At 35.2% G+C, this 15,451-nt stretch overlaps 1 protein-coding gene across 3 annotated transcripts in view; it reads right to left on the reverse strand.

Moving 5' to 3' along the window:
- The window catches only part of CFAP299 (cilia and flagella associated protein 299), an 807,700-nt gene that overhangs the window by 471,263 nt on the left and 320,986 nt on the right, over window positions 1-15,451 (reverse strand). For all 3 annotated transcript variants that reach the window (XM_023737602.1, XM_004383110.1, XM_004383109.1), the window contains exon 3: window positions 9,218-9,308. In XM_023737602.1, the coding sequence (XP_023593370.1) occupies window positions 9,218-9,308 (91 nt within the window). The remainder of the gene's footprint in view (window positions 1-9,217; window positions 9,309-15,451) is intronic.

Raw genomic sequence — 15,451 nt, forward strand, 5'->3', positions numbered from 1 at the left:
GTGGGGTTGTTAACCAATGTCATAAAAGAATATGTGTACTGACTGTTTAACGAGAAAATATTTGTTCTGTAAACCTTCACCTAAAATACAATTAAAAAAAAAAAAAAACAGAAAGAAGTCAATGAGATTTTGAGATATAACAGACTGTTTTAAATACAGAAAGATAAAGGTAAACTTCAGGGTAACCACAAAGAAAGTTAATAAATATGCTCACCAAAATAAAGAAGAATTAAAAAAAAAAAAAAAAAACTCAGTAAACACAATAACAGATAATAGAAAAAGAAGATCTATGTACAAAAATAACTCAGCACAAAAAATGGGAAAAGCATTACCCAATGTGTGTGAACACTGCATAACTTGTCCAGGGTAAATGAATACACTAAGAAGTACACAAGAATAATGGAATAAATTTGGTAAATGCTATAACATATAATTTTGCAACAACATTAATAGCTACCAAAAAATATGTGTGTCTAAAAATAACAAGTGTCTACTATCTAGAAAGTGATTCCTCCTCCCTCCACTTCCCATCCCTGGTAACCATCAAAGAATGTTGCTTTCTGTGTATATACCTATTCTTGACTTTTTATAAAAGTGAGATCATACAATATTTGTCCTTTTGTGATTGATTTATTTCACTCAGCATAATATCCTCCAGATTCATCCATGTTATGTTTTGTGGATTCATTATTCTTTACAGTTTGTGTATTATCCATTGCATGTATGTACCACAATTTGTTTACCCATCCAACCATTGATTGGCACTTATGTTGTTTCCATCTAACATAGGCAGATATGTATGCATATATGTGTATAGGAAGCCACATGTGATTATATGGGTGTGCACGTATAGTTGCATCTATCCAAACCCAAATCAAACCCACTGCCATCAAGTTGCTTCTGACTCATAGAAGATGTATCTGTAGGCATATGTATATATATTTGTGTGCACTGCATATATATCCATATATATAATAAAGCACATGGGGGCACAGTTGTGAACACTTCCTAGACATAACCAAATATTTTTCAGGATTGATTTACTGGATTTGAAGACTTGTGACAATAGTGTCATGAGACAACTTGGTCAATTGGCATAACATAGTTCATAGAGATAATGTTCTACATCCTAGTTTGCTGAGTAGCATCTGGGGTCTTAAAAGCTTGCAAGGGACCATCTAAGATACAACTGTTGGTCTCTACTAGTCTGGAACAAAAGAGAAGGATAAAACCAAAGACTCAAAGAAGAAACTAGTCCACAGAACTAAAAGCCCACATGAACTACAGCCTCATCTATCCTGAGACCAGAAGAACTAGATGGTGCCCAGCTACCACTACTTACTGTTTTGACCAGGAGCTTTAAGACTAAGATAGACTAGGAAGAAAGGACTAGAAATCTACTTCCTAAAATTAGGCAGTGAAAACCCTATGTATGACAACAGAAAATTATCAGATATAGTGCTGGAAGATGAGCCCCCTTGTCTGGAAAAGCCTGAAAAAATAAACCCATTGCTGTTGAATTGATTCTGACTCACAATGACCTTATAGGACAGAGCAGAACTGCCCTATAGGGTTTCCAAGGCTGTAATCTTTACAGAAGCAGACTGCCACATCTTTCTCCCGTGGAGTGGCTTATGGGTTTGAACCACCTAGTTTTTGGTTAGCAGCTGAGCACTTAACCACTTCCCCACCAGGGCTCCTTCCCTAGCCTGTAAGGCACTCAAAATAAACAGTGGCTGTAAATCTGCTGCAAAAGACCTCTTTAAAATGTCAAAAAGCAAAGATGTCACTTTGAGGACTAAGGTGAATCTGACCCAAGCCATGGTATTTTCATAAGCATATGAAAGCTGGACAATGAATAAGGAAGAGTGAGGAAGAATTGATGCCTTTAAATTATAGTGTTGGCAAAGAATATTGAATATACTATGGACTGTCAGAAGAACGAAGAAGTCTTTCTTGAAAGAAGTACTGCTATTATGCTCCTTAGAAGGGAGGTTGACGAGACTTCATCTAATGTACTTTGGACATGTTATTAGGAGGGACCAGTCCCTGGAAAAGGACATCATGGTTCGTAAAGCAGAGGGTCATCCTAAAAGAGGAAGACTCTTAAGGAGATGGATTGACACAGTGGCTGCAACAATGGGCTCAAACATAGCAACCATGGTGAGGATGGCATGGGATCGGCAATGTTTCATTCTGTTGTATGTAAGGTAGCTGTGAGTTGGAACTGACTAGAAGGCACATAACAACAACATAATATGTGGTTGCAAAATAGATGGAGAAATTCATCCCAGAGGTACATTTGCTACTAATCTTATTGAAAGTACATACTGGAAAAATTATCATAATATTTTATAACTGACATAATTGATTCACATGATCTAATAAGACTTGAAGGACTAATTTCACAGCATTTTTCTTGGGTAATTTTCTTTAAATGTCGTTAAGAATTTAGAAGACGATGAGGTTTACCTTCTCACACTTACAGTTTTTTATTTTATTTTTAAGTTTGGTGATCCCAGGTTTCAAATTCTATTTGGTGTAATTGATTTTTGTTCTGGGTGTCTTGTTTCTCCTTGTGGTCAGCCAATTACAAAAGCGATTCATTACTTTTTCCATTTTAAGGTTTTAATTTACTCTACTATAAAGCCTGTAGCTCTGGAAACCCTCTATCCACCATCCGCATGTGTCCCTACGCAAAACTTTCAATGCTCAAGTCATTGGATTATTTGCTTAGTATATACATTCATATCATTCTCAAAAACCTACTGTTTTGACATACAATCTCATGCCCTGGGAGGACACAGGGTTTTATGAGAATTAAAAGTTTATATAATTTGTATAATTATATAATTTCTACTTTAAGAATAAAAATTCTTGAAAAGTTTACACTTTTTATAGCTTTCAGTGGTTCAGCAGGTCAGGGTCAGATGCTGTTGGCCATAGTTATTGTTTAGATAAATCATTTTTTAAAAAGCTTAAGACAGAGGTAGTCTGATTTTAGTCAAGAATCAATATTGTTTCACAAATGTCTCCCAATTTCACACACACACACACACACACACACACTTGCATATTCAAGCACATATATAAAAACACACACTTTTTTTTTTTCATTGCATGTTTTCCAAAATACTCCTGTTTTGACTTACTACAGTGTTTTATGTATTTAGTTAGGTTGAAACACTTAGCTTTATGTGAAATTCATGTAGAAAAATGTTTAAAAATATTTTTATTAATTGTGTATTGCTTCACATGATAGGTGCAATGTATATTTTATTTTTATGTGAGTCATTCATGTGTGAAAACAGTTCTACCTCATATTTATAATGTAAAAATTCTTAAAAGATGAAATCAATTCATTTAATCTTTTCTTTCTCATTTATAAGCAGATTGTATTGTTTCCTAAGAAGGAGTGTAGGTTTCTGAATGTTCACACTATAAAGTTTTTAACATTACCATCACAGTGAGGCATTTATTAAGTGTAGGTTTATGGTAAGTGCCCAGCAAAGCACGTTAAACAAGCTCTGATTTTTGATATGTGTAAATTCATACCTGAAGCAAATTACAGTGATGCAAGTGGATGTAAAAAAATTCACAGTGAGCTAAAAACATTGAGTGAAAATGTGAGATATTGCAGAATGCATTTTCTCAGAAAAAATAGAGAAAATGTTAAGGAAATTACATGTTTAAATGAGGCTGAGATTAAGGGAGTTTTTTTTCTTGTGATTTTCAGAAATGTCTTAAAAGACATGGTAATATCAGAGGATACTTGAATGAAGATGTAACATCTTGAGACTATTTTATGTATACAATAGAGACTAAGGAAAAACTTAGAGGTCAACATGTGATGTCTGCATGAAGACTAGGTAGAAACTACAGTAAAGAGGTAAAATGGTTTATTCTGAGACAATAATTTCACCTTTCTTTCTAGACTTCTCTGAGGTACTTACATAGTTGGTCAATCTGTTTTCTCTCCTACTTTGTTGTCTATGACCTAATTATTTTATAGTTTTCCTATATTTTTCTGACTTTTGAACTCAATTTCTTTCTTGGTTTGATCATTTTATACCTCTGCTTTATCTATCTCTGTTTCACTATATACATTTTCACTTAGCAACCACACTCGAACCCATGAACTCTCCAAGTATATGGGTCGTGCTACCAAAACAGGGGTCAAGAGCTCTACTATCTATTAACTTATTAATTAAATTATTCATTACAAAAATAATAACTGGTTTTGTACCAGGCATTTATTAGCTGTTGGGGATAAAAATGGGTGGTGAATGCCTTATGGAACTTAAAGTTGCTTGGAGGAAGAAAGAGAATAATGAAGTAATAATACAAATAAAGCAAAAATACAGCTGTGATGGGGCTATAAAGGTAAAACACAACAAGTTCTTATGGTGTGTGTATAAGTGGGGTTGGAGATAATATGATCAGAGTTTCAGACTGAAAAAGTTAGTATGTCTGCAGTATAGATGCATTGGAAGATTAAATAAGAGTAGATGGTAGCTTGGACTAGGAAGATGATAGAGAAGTTGAAGAGAAGAGAACTGATCTGAGAATTATTTAGAAGGTAAACTTAGCAGGATGTGGTGACAGGCTACGGATGAGAAGGAGGCTAGAAGCAGGGGGAGTGACATTTGATAGCTCTGACCTTCACAGCTGCATAGATGGTGCTGCCACTCCTTGAGATATGTTGTAATAAAAAATTAGGAATGGGTCACACAGATCATGGGTCTGAGTTTGGACATACTGAGTTTTAGTTCTCTTAGACCTACTGAAAAGAATATGTTGAGATGTTAAGTAGGTAGTTGCAGAAAAAACATCTCCTGAAGTCTGCTCCAATATGTATCTCCACAGCGCTATCCCTCAAATTACCTTACCTTTCTTTACTAGTTGCTATTGAGTCCATTCCAACTCATGGTGACCCGATGTTGTGTCAGAGTGAAATGTGCTCCATAGGCTTTCGATGGCTAATTTTTTGGAAGCATATCTCCAAGTCTTTTTATCGAGATATCTCTGGGTGGACTCAAACCTCCAAACTTTTGGTTAGCAGCCAAGTTTATTAACCATTTGTACCACCTAGGGACTCCAACCTTCAGATAATTAAACTTAATCTACGACTAAGCTAATTTTGTTTTCCTCTTCCACTCCTTAGAGTTTATATCCAGTTGGTCACCAAGCTTGGTCAATTCTACCTTGAAAATATCTTTCAAATAAATTCAGGGGAGTGGGCAAGGAAACCAAAGGGGTGGACAACGGCCAGATCTAAAGGATGATGTATATTGTGCTAAGTAGAATGGACAATATTCTGAAGATGATGAGGTATCATTGAAATAATTTAGACAAATGGATGATGTAATCAGACATGCAATTTAAAAGTATACTGGCAGTAGCATATGAGGAGTGAGGGATGAGATATGAGACAGAGGTAGACTGGAAGTTCATTGTAACAGGTCAGACAATAGATAATGAAAGGCTGGAATAAAGAAATGACAGAATGGGTGGTAGGGACAGATAAACTTGAGTAATAATTTAGGAGATAAAATCCACAAAACGTTTTTTTGTTTTGATGTAGGAAATATTGAGAGGGAACATTAAAGACATGTTTTGAGAGATTTAATGGAGAGTAAGTAGATGATTGTCATTTTACAATGGAAAGACAATTTTGACACTGGTTTTAGAGAATTCAGTATGGTGCAGTGGTTAACAGCATAGACATTGGAGGTAGACAACAACTACACTGAACTTCCAGATTCACTTCTTGCCTACTATTACAGGTCACAAAAAGAGTATGCTATTTTCTGAGCCACAATAATGTGAGTAACGTTAGAGTACCCTCTTCTTAATATTTACTGAAGATTGAAAATATAGATTAAACACTGCACACTGCAAAATACATGACAATTATTCAATAAATAATATGATTCCTGTGGTAAAGGAGAGTTGGTTGTATCATTGTTAGAGCTGTATCACTGTTGATAAAATAGATGTGGGAAAAATGCAATACTTTGTTGATAGTTTAAGGGGAGCATTGAATAGTTTTGACTTTCTCTTTAGAAAAGATGACTGAAGGAGTTCTTTGAGACAATTAGGTGCTTACAGATTTTATTACAGATCTAAAGTTTGTTGGTCACTGTCAAATTATTACAGTGATCAGATTTTTAAAAAACACTTTATAGAATCATTTTTAAATGATATAGTAAACTACAGTCCATTTTATTAATTTTCCACTTTATGCAAATCACTTTGCTATTTATCATAAACAAAGATACATAAGATATATGTTCTCCCTCACAGTGTTTCCAACATGTAGTGACTTTATAACTTTTTTAAGTGGCTAAGTGGTTGTCGGTAAGAGCTTTTGGGTTATTTTTGAGATGGTGGTAAACTAAGAATCCTAGATTTATTGAATGGAAAAAAAACAAAAATAAAGCATGTCCTTCCTATTCAGAGACTCATGAGAATTGTAATGAAAGGTCACATGCTATTCTGGGTTGGGAAAATGGAACCTGTTGACACTTATTTTCCCACTGAATGTTGAGTATGTAAACAGTTACATGGCTGGCTAGTTTTGGCTTTGAAATACGCGTTATTGAAGCTGTTACAAAAACACTGCTTATAGCTTGTCCTTCAGAGTCATTCAAAGAAACCACTGTACCTGAGTCAGAAAAAACCATGAATTAGGCAGTTCCTAATATACCTATTTCCTGTGTTGAAATCTCTATGAAACGTAAGATTGCGTTGTATATGACCAATAACATTGTGCTGACATGATCTTTTCCCTCCTTGCCATTTTCCAACTTCTTTAAAATGTTCCCTTTCAACTAAATGAAGGTATTATATAGATGTTTATTTCCTTTTTAATTGAATCCATGCTTGCCTACTAATAAACTCTTATGGAAATTATATGATTCATAGAATCTTACCTTCATTTCAGTCAAATTGCATCAATGTTTGGAAAATAAAATGCAGATCAACTTCCATTTTGCTAGAAAAAGTATAGTGAATAGAGTTTTTTTTTATTTCTTGGATAAAAATGTGATACCAAGGCAGTGAGAAAAGCTGGAAAGACAGAGATTATGGAACCAGATTAATCTGAGTTTGTGTCTTAGATTTCCATTACGAGCTAAATACAATGTCCTCAGTTCCACAGAGCCTGAGTTTCCTCACCCATAACATATGGTTAATAATTTTCACACTGATGAGATATTTTTAGAATACAATTCTATAGTGTGTAGAGAACACATAAGCCTAAATCTTCCTGTTGTTAGTTTCTATCTAGTCGGCTCCCATTTATGGCGACCTCATGTATAACAGAATGAAACATTGCCCAGCCTATGCGATCTTCATGATCATTAGTATGCTTGAGTCCATTGTTGCAGCCATTGTGTCAACACATTTCATGGAGGCGTTCTCTCATTTTTTGCTGACCCTCCACTTTACAAAACATGACGTCGTATTTAAAGTTGGTAATTCCTAATAAACAAGACAAAGTCTAGCCATCCTCACTTCTAAGCAGCATTCATGCCATCTGTACTTCCTCCGAGACAGATAGGAATTCAATCTGGATTCAAGCCAAGGTATATTCAACTGGAGCAATAAACAATATCATGATAAATGGTGAAGAAACTGAAGTTGTCAAGGATTTCACTCTAATTGGATCAATAATCAATGCCTGCGGAACCAAAACAAAGGACAAATTGCACTGGAAAAATCTGCTGCAAAAGACCTCTTTAAAGTGTTAAAAAGCTAAAGCGTCATGGTCTTTTTAATTGCCTCATATGCACATGAAAGCTGGACGAAGAAAAAGAAGATTGAAGGAAAATTGTTACATTTGAATTGTGCTGTTGGCAAGGAATATTGAACATACCATGAACAGAAAAATGGAACAAATCAGTCTTGGAGGAAGTTTAACGCTTAGTAGGTGCTTAATCAATTATAAATATTATGTGCTTATTTTAGGTCATGTTTCCTAGGAGTGCTGGTCGTGTAGTGGTTAAGCATTCAGCTGCTAACCAAAAAGTCGGCAGTTCAAATCCACCAGCTGCTCCTTGGAAACTCTATGAGGCAGTTGTACTCTGTCCTATAGGGTCGCTATGAGTCGGAATCAACTCGACGACAATGGGTTTGGTTTTTTGTTTTTTTTCCTAGAAGCAGAGCCTAAGATGCAGATTTTAGTGCAAGTGATTTATTTAGCATGTTCTCTCCTGAGAAAGCTGTAAGGACACGAAGAAGGAGATGTGATTTCAGCAAAAGTCCAGCCTCAGTCTGATTACACAAGGAAATGTGGAGCACGAATTGTACCACAGAGTTTGTTTTGCCTTAAGGCAAGGGGGATGACCTTGTACACACCTCCCTTCCCCACTCCCTGTCTCCATCAATTAATTATTAATTGCCATGGGGGTAGGGCTCCTGTCAGCTAAGGGCAATCCTTTCAAAGAGGTTGCAGGTGTGAACCATTATTCACTAACACCTGTAGCATCTGGAGTTGGGTGTACTTGGCTGGGAAAGGAGATTTGGGAGGGACACCAACATCTGCTGCAGTGCTCTAGTACTGCAGATGCAAAAGCTGAGCTTTAGCCATTGTTGAATGAAAAGAATGTCACGGTTTCAATAACGTAATATTATGTGGACACAACACATTTTTATTTAAGACATTTAATGATTCCATATTTGTACATATAGGCATTTATCGATCATTTTTATATGAAAGTTGAATTATTATTTTTTTAGTCATAGTCATTTGAATTAAAATGAAATGTATTTAGCTTCAAAGGCATCTTCATTTACAAATAGTTCTCCTGAAGCCTGTATCTTATTTGTTTCTATTGAAGTTTAATCAGAAACCCAAACATGGTTTTCAGCTCCAGAAATTCTGCATATATAATAAGCTTTCCCAGTTAAAATTTTATCTAGTTGCTTATCTAATCAAGCAAATCCATTTATGTGAGCAACCAGCATCTTGTCCAAGTGAATAGAAAAAAGATATGTTCGTGAAAATAATAAATATAATAGAAAAAAGAGTAAAGTTGGCATAAGGTCACCAACGTTTGAAAAACGAATTCCTTTTTCCCATTATGGAGTTATATCCCCAATATTCTATGCGATTATATCCCTCATGAATTACTTTTCAGGGAGGAAAAGTATATGATTATTACTAACTGCTTTTATTGTATACATTTTTAGCTCTTGGCTGAAATGTACTCACGCTCACTTTTCCATTGCGATTGTCTTCTTCTCTCACTGCCAGGGCCTTCAGAAAATTATCTTGCAAGTTTTTACCAGCACTTGTTAGTGTCCTGTAAAAAATAAGTATTTAGTTATAATACACTAAATAACAAATATGTTTAAAACAATCTGGGCCAACAAACACACTTCTTTATTCCAAGTGACAATATCCTTATAACATGAAAGCCCTATACACATGATCATGATAATCTACTATATTTCTCAATTTAATTTAGTATAGCTCTTGTTGTTGTTAGTTGCTGCCAAGTTAATTCCAACTCATGGAGTCCCTGAAGACACAAATGATTAAGCACTGGACTACTAACTGTCAGATTGGAAGTTCAAACCCACCCAGAGGTGCCTTGAAAGTAAGGCCTGGTGATTGGCTTCAGAAAGGTCACAACCTTAAAAACTCTATGGAATGCAACTCTATTCTGCACACTTGGGGTTGTAAGGAGTATAGCATAGTGTCTTTATTTACAAATAATTACAAGTCTATAGATAACATCAACATATCAAGATCCATTATATCCATATCAACACTCATGCCAGATACAGTTAATTTCATTCACATGTCTATCTTATTCTTTTTATTACACTATGAATATTCAACATATTTACATTGCTAGCTTCACAAAATAATTTTAGATTACCTATAACTTAAGTACAATGAGAATAAAGTACTTAAAATACTAGAAGGTTAAGCCAATGTAGTGGAATAGAGCATTAATTTTAGCTTTGTGAGTTTAGATAATCTAGACAAGAAAGGAAACTAGGTTATCTTTGAAAAGGAAGCATTAAAAATTCAAGAGAAAAATGACTTTCTCTGGAAATAAATGTTAAGTGGCATGTATCACTGCCATTCACATTTTATTAGCCAAAGCAAGTGCTATGATCAAGCTTGAAATCATTGGAGCAGGAAAGTATAACCCTATTTAGGCAGGAGTAGTAAAAAAAGTAGCTGCCCTTGCAGCTCTTGCTTTCAAGAGCAACGAAAGGTTGATGGCAGATAGCTCAGTAAAAAAGAGCTGTAAAGAAAACAATTTCTGAGCAAATTTTAATAGTACAGAAAATTTGGTTAAACAATGTGGTTCATTGCAATGTAACCAAGTAAAGATATTTTGAAGAATTAAGACCACAAATCTTAGCTCCAAAACAGAACCTTCCCCCAGGATGGTAACAGAATCTGATTTTTATTTGGGGAATGGTTCCTCTCACATTCTGTGACTTGCTGGGACAGTGAATCAAGGCACCTACTTACAACTCTTACTCTCCAAACCTCAGCTAAGAATGTGCTTCAAGCTTGACCAATTTGACGAAATGACAACTTACATTCTCACCTTTACCTCATGAGAATGTAAATCATGAACAAGGAGACACAATGATGAAAGATGCCTGGGGTTTTAGTGACTGTCTTAATTCCTACTACATAGCCTTACCATTCAACTTCTTCTTTGAATCTGTGATAATCTCTATTCTTCCAATTAAGTTACCTTTTTGGATTAAGTTCATCAGAATTGGTTTCTATTGCTCACAACCAAAACCTGTAACTGATATATAATGGCTATCCAGTTAAGGTACCACAGAGTTCTTAAGGCTCTCCATGTGGTAAGTCTTCTCGTCACCCATCCCCCACGCACCTTGCTTTGTTTTAAATCTTATAACATTTCAGAAAAATTAAAGTACAGTTTGATCACCACCCTCAATCCCACAACACCAAAGGTAACAATCATTATCAGCTTTATATGCATCCTTCAAGGCTATTTTATATGTTCATATCCCCATAAAAATCTATAGTATCATTTGGTGAGTTGTTCACTTTATTACATATTTTGCAACTTACTGTTTTATTGCTGTTGTTGTTGTTATTGTTCCTCGGAATGGATGTTTATGAGAGTGCCAAAGATAATCAAAATTATCCCCAGGTATACCAGTATACCAGACATAAAATTTCAAAAGATTAGATTATTTCTAGATAATATTCACTGATGGCGAAGGAATTCCTATTATCCTAGCAGGTCTAGCTCTTCTTCTGAAGGCTAAGGTTTTTAGCTGATGCCTAGGCTGGCCAGGGAAAGGGAGTGATGAGCAATAGAATTCTTGCTGTCCCTGGACACTTCCTATGTGAGGCATTGTTCTCTCCTTCTTCCATAAAAATGAAAGCCTCAATTTTTACCTGAACATATAGCTTCCCAGAATAAATATTGCATTTCTTAGCCTCTCTTGCAGCTATATATGTCCATGTGACTAATGTTTCACAATGGGATCCAAGTGAAAATAATATGCAACTTCTAGAAAGTATCTTTAAAGTGGAGAGGAGTACTCTTTTTCCTGTAGCTGTAATGTGATATATTGACTGTACCTCCAGTTGCCATCTTGGACTTAAATGGGAAGCAACTGTTATGGCGCGGTGGTTAAGAGCTTGGCTGCTAACCAAAAGGTCTGCAGTTTGAATCCACCAGTCGCTCCTTGGAAACTCTTTGGGGCTGTTCTACTGTCCTACATAGTCGCTACGGTCAGAATCAACTCTACAGCAATGGGTGTTGTTTATTATGGAGAAACAGGAAGATAGAAGCAGGGTCTCTGATATCTTAGAGCAACCATCCAACCTTGATTAATGTCCTCTGGACTTCTTGAATATGACACTGAAAAGAATTTCCATTTTGTTAAAGCCACTTTCACTTTGGATTTTTCTATTTTCAACTAAAACTAATCCAAACAGATATATTCACCATACAAAATTTGCCCACCCTTCTGAAAAAGATGGTACTGTGGGAATGGCTTGGTGAGCAAACTGGACTTTAACCTTATCTGTAATACTCCAAGGATTTATTAAGAGACTGTATTACTTATGTAATTAAAATGAATTATTAAAAAAAAAGTCAGAAAGTTAAACTTTTAAGTGGAAGCATGAGATAATGGAAATTAAACTAAAATATAAGATGGGAGGATAAGTCTTTAATTCCCACTCAACTACCAACTGATTAGAACCTGGGTTTCATGGTGGGTTAAATGATTTCTAAGCCTCTAGTAGCTACAAAAATTGCAATTTAAAATGATCATATTGTATCATCAACCAGCAAACATCACTCAATTTATAATAAGTCTAAGAAATGTGACTATTATACCGACAATACACTGAGATCATACTGTTCTTTTATTATTCAAGTCCTACATATACACACTTAAATCACTTCCTATAACTTCTATGAGGAAGACAGAAGTATTTTTTATTACATAAATTGGGAAGAGATAGGATAAGGGTCTATGGAACCCAAGCTATTCAGAGCAGAGACAATAAAAGTTATATAAATAATCATTCTACCATGCTGTATCTGAGAACCTGAAATTTTTCAGCAAGAGGAAATATTGGAAAAGAAGGAAAGTTAATGCAGAATGTGTGGTAAAGAATTCTTAAATCTTTAACATGCATTACTCTTACTTAACAAGGTTTATTTAACAGCCAGTAACCTGAGAAACCTTGCTTAAATAAATATTAAAAAGGAGTTACTTCCTCAAGAGGTGAAGTAAGTCTGTTACAAAATCTTAGGGTTATAAGTTTTATATAGGCAAATACTCCATCTTTGTTGTTTACACTCTGCGACACTCTTAGAAAATAGGGTAAAAGTTATATGGATAAGTTAATTTTTACCAATATGTTTAACCATTACCTAAAAGTATTTGTATAACCCTACATGAATGACTCTAAACATACTCTTAATCCTCAACAATTAGGCTACTGGTTTTATTTCGTTATGTTGTATGTGTATCACAAGTTTTCACATTATTAGACTAGTACTCCCAGAGAGAACAAATAATACAAAAGAACAAAATTGGAAAACTGCTAAGATAGAAAATTATTTTCAAGTTTGCACGTGGGTTGTTAATGTAATTTTTCCCTGTCTTAAAAGTTCATATATTTTAAAGTTTGCAAATCTTCTCAATAAATATTTATGACTTATTAATCATCTTAAATTTGTAACATATAATTGAGAGTGTTTTAATAGCCACTGTTTGATTACGCATTAAGATGTGTTCTAAAAAGCAGTTTCAGAATAATCACTAAGGAGTAAAATCTGGGATTAGATCTATTTTGATAGCAATATTTTGCATCTATTAGGCTCTATCTTTGTACTAGTCTCTATGCTAAGCATTTTTCTAACACTTTCAATTATCCTCAAATCAAGTCCCTAAAGGAGGATACTTTTATTTCCACTTTAGAAATGAATTGAGACTCAAAGAGTTTAAATAACTTGATTATAAACACGTCCTTAACTGAGCTGTTAATCTTGATCTCACTGATTCGAAGACTTTTACCATACCAAAGCTTTACAATATATGAAAACATCATATTTCTATCACATTATTTTCACATTGTGAAAACAATGAGAATTCACTGGGATAAAGAAACATAAACTATCAGGTGAGTATGGGGGTTTAGGGGGGTGAGGTATATGCATGCTTCATCTGGAGTTGTCCCTGGAAGTTACCAGAGTCTGGTGGGCTTGAGATCTCTATGGAAAGTTAATCAACCATAAATCTAGACTGGAATTTTGATCAACTACTCTGTTCAGAGTTGGCTTTGATTTATTTCGAAGCCAGTAAACTCTGATATAGGTTACATTTCAAATTACTAGAATTTACATTTTACTCATTAGCAGCGTTGGAATATGTAATTTAACTTTTCTGTGCCTCAGTGGCTTTAAAATGATGTTTTGTATAATCAGTTTGGAAAAATTTAGTGGAGAGTTAAGTAAAAAAATAATACATGAGAAAAAGTGTATTAAAAAATACCTATTATTTATCTCTTAAGAAATAAGCAAAACCTATTATTAGGTGTCTTTGAATCGGTTCCAACTAATAGCAACCCTAGGTACAACAGAACAAAACACTGCCGGCCCTGCACCATCCTCACAATTGTTGTTATGCTTGAGCCCATTGCTGTAGCCACTGTGTCAATCCATCTCATTGAGGGTCTTCCTCTTTATCACTGACCCTCTACTTTACCAATCATAATGTCCTTCTCCAGGGACTGGTCCCTCCTGATAACATGTCCAAAGATTGTAAGACGAGGGAGCATTCTGGTTGTACTTCTTCCAAGACAAATTTGTCCCTTCTTCTGGCAGTTCATGGTATGTTCAATATTCTTCGCCAGCATCATAATTCAAAGGTGTCAGTCCTTCTTCAGTCTTCCTTATTCATTGTCCACCTTTCGCAAGCATATCAGGAAATCGAAAATATTATGGGTTGGGTCAGGTGTACCTTACTCCCCAAAGTGACATCCTTGCTTTTTAATACTTTGTCTTTTGTAGCAGATTTGACCAATGCATTATGCTGTTTAATTTCTTGACTGCTGCTTCCATAAGCGTTGATTGTGGATCCAAGTAAAATATAATCCTTGACAACTTCAATCTTTTCTCTGTTTATTATAATGTTGTTTATTGGTCCAGTTGTGAGGATTTTTGTTTTCTTTAGACTGAAGTATAATTCATACTGAAGGCTGTAGTCTTGGCTCTTCATCAGTGAATGCTTCAAGTCCTCTTCACTTTGAGCAAGGTTTTGTCATCTGCATATCGCAGGTTGTTAATGAGTTTTCCTCCAATCTTGATGCCAGATTCTTCTTCATATAGTCTAGCTCCTCAGATTATTTGCTCAACATACAGATTAAGTATGGTGAAAGGATACAACCTTGACGCACACCTCTACTGATTTTAAACCACGTGGTATCCCCTTGTTCTATTTGAATGGCTGCCTCTTGGTCTATGAACAGATTCTGCATGAGCACAATTAAGTGTTGTGGAATCCTCATTCTTCACAAAGTTATCCATAATTTGTTATGGTCCACATGGTCAAATGCCTTTGCATAGCCAATAAAACACAGGTAAACATCTTTCTGGTATTCTCTGCTTTTAGCCAGGATCCATCTGACATCAGCAATGATATCCCTAGTTCCACATTCTCTTCTGAATCTGGATTGAACTTCTGGCAGTTCCCTCTCTAAGTACTGCTGCAGTTGCTTTTGAATGATCTTCAACAAAATTATACTTGTGTGTGAAATAAATGATATTGTTCGATAATTTCCACATTTTGTTGTATCACCTTTCTTTGGAATGGGCAAATATGAATGCTTTCCAGTAGGTTGGCCAGGAAACTGTCTTCCAAATTTCTTAACACGGGAGTAAGCACCTCCAGCGCTGCATCCATTTGGTGAAAC

The sequence above is a fragment of the Trichechus manatus genome, unplaced genomic scaffold (genome assembly GCF_000243295.1).
Source record: "Trichechus manatus latirostris isolate Lorelei unplaced genomic scaffold, TriManLat1.0 scaffold00105, whole genome shotgun sequence".
Lineage (NCBI taxonomy): Eukaryota > Metazoa > Chordata > Mammalia > Sirenia > Trichechidae > Trichechus > Trichechus manatus.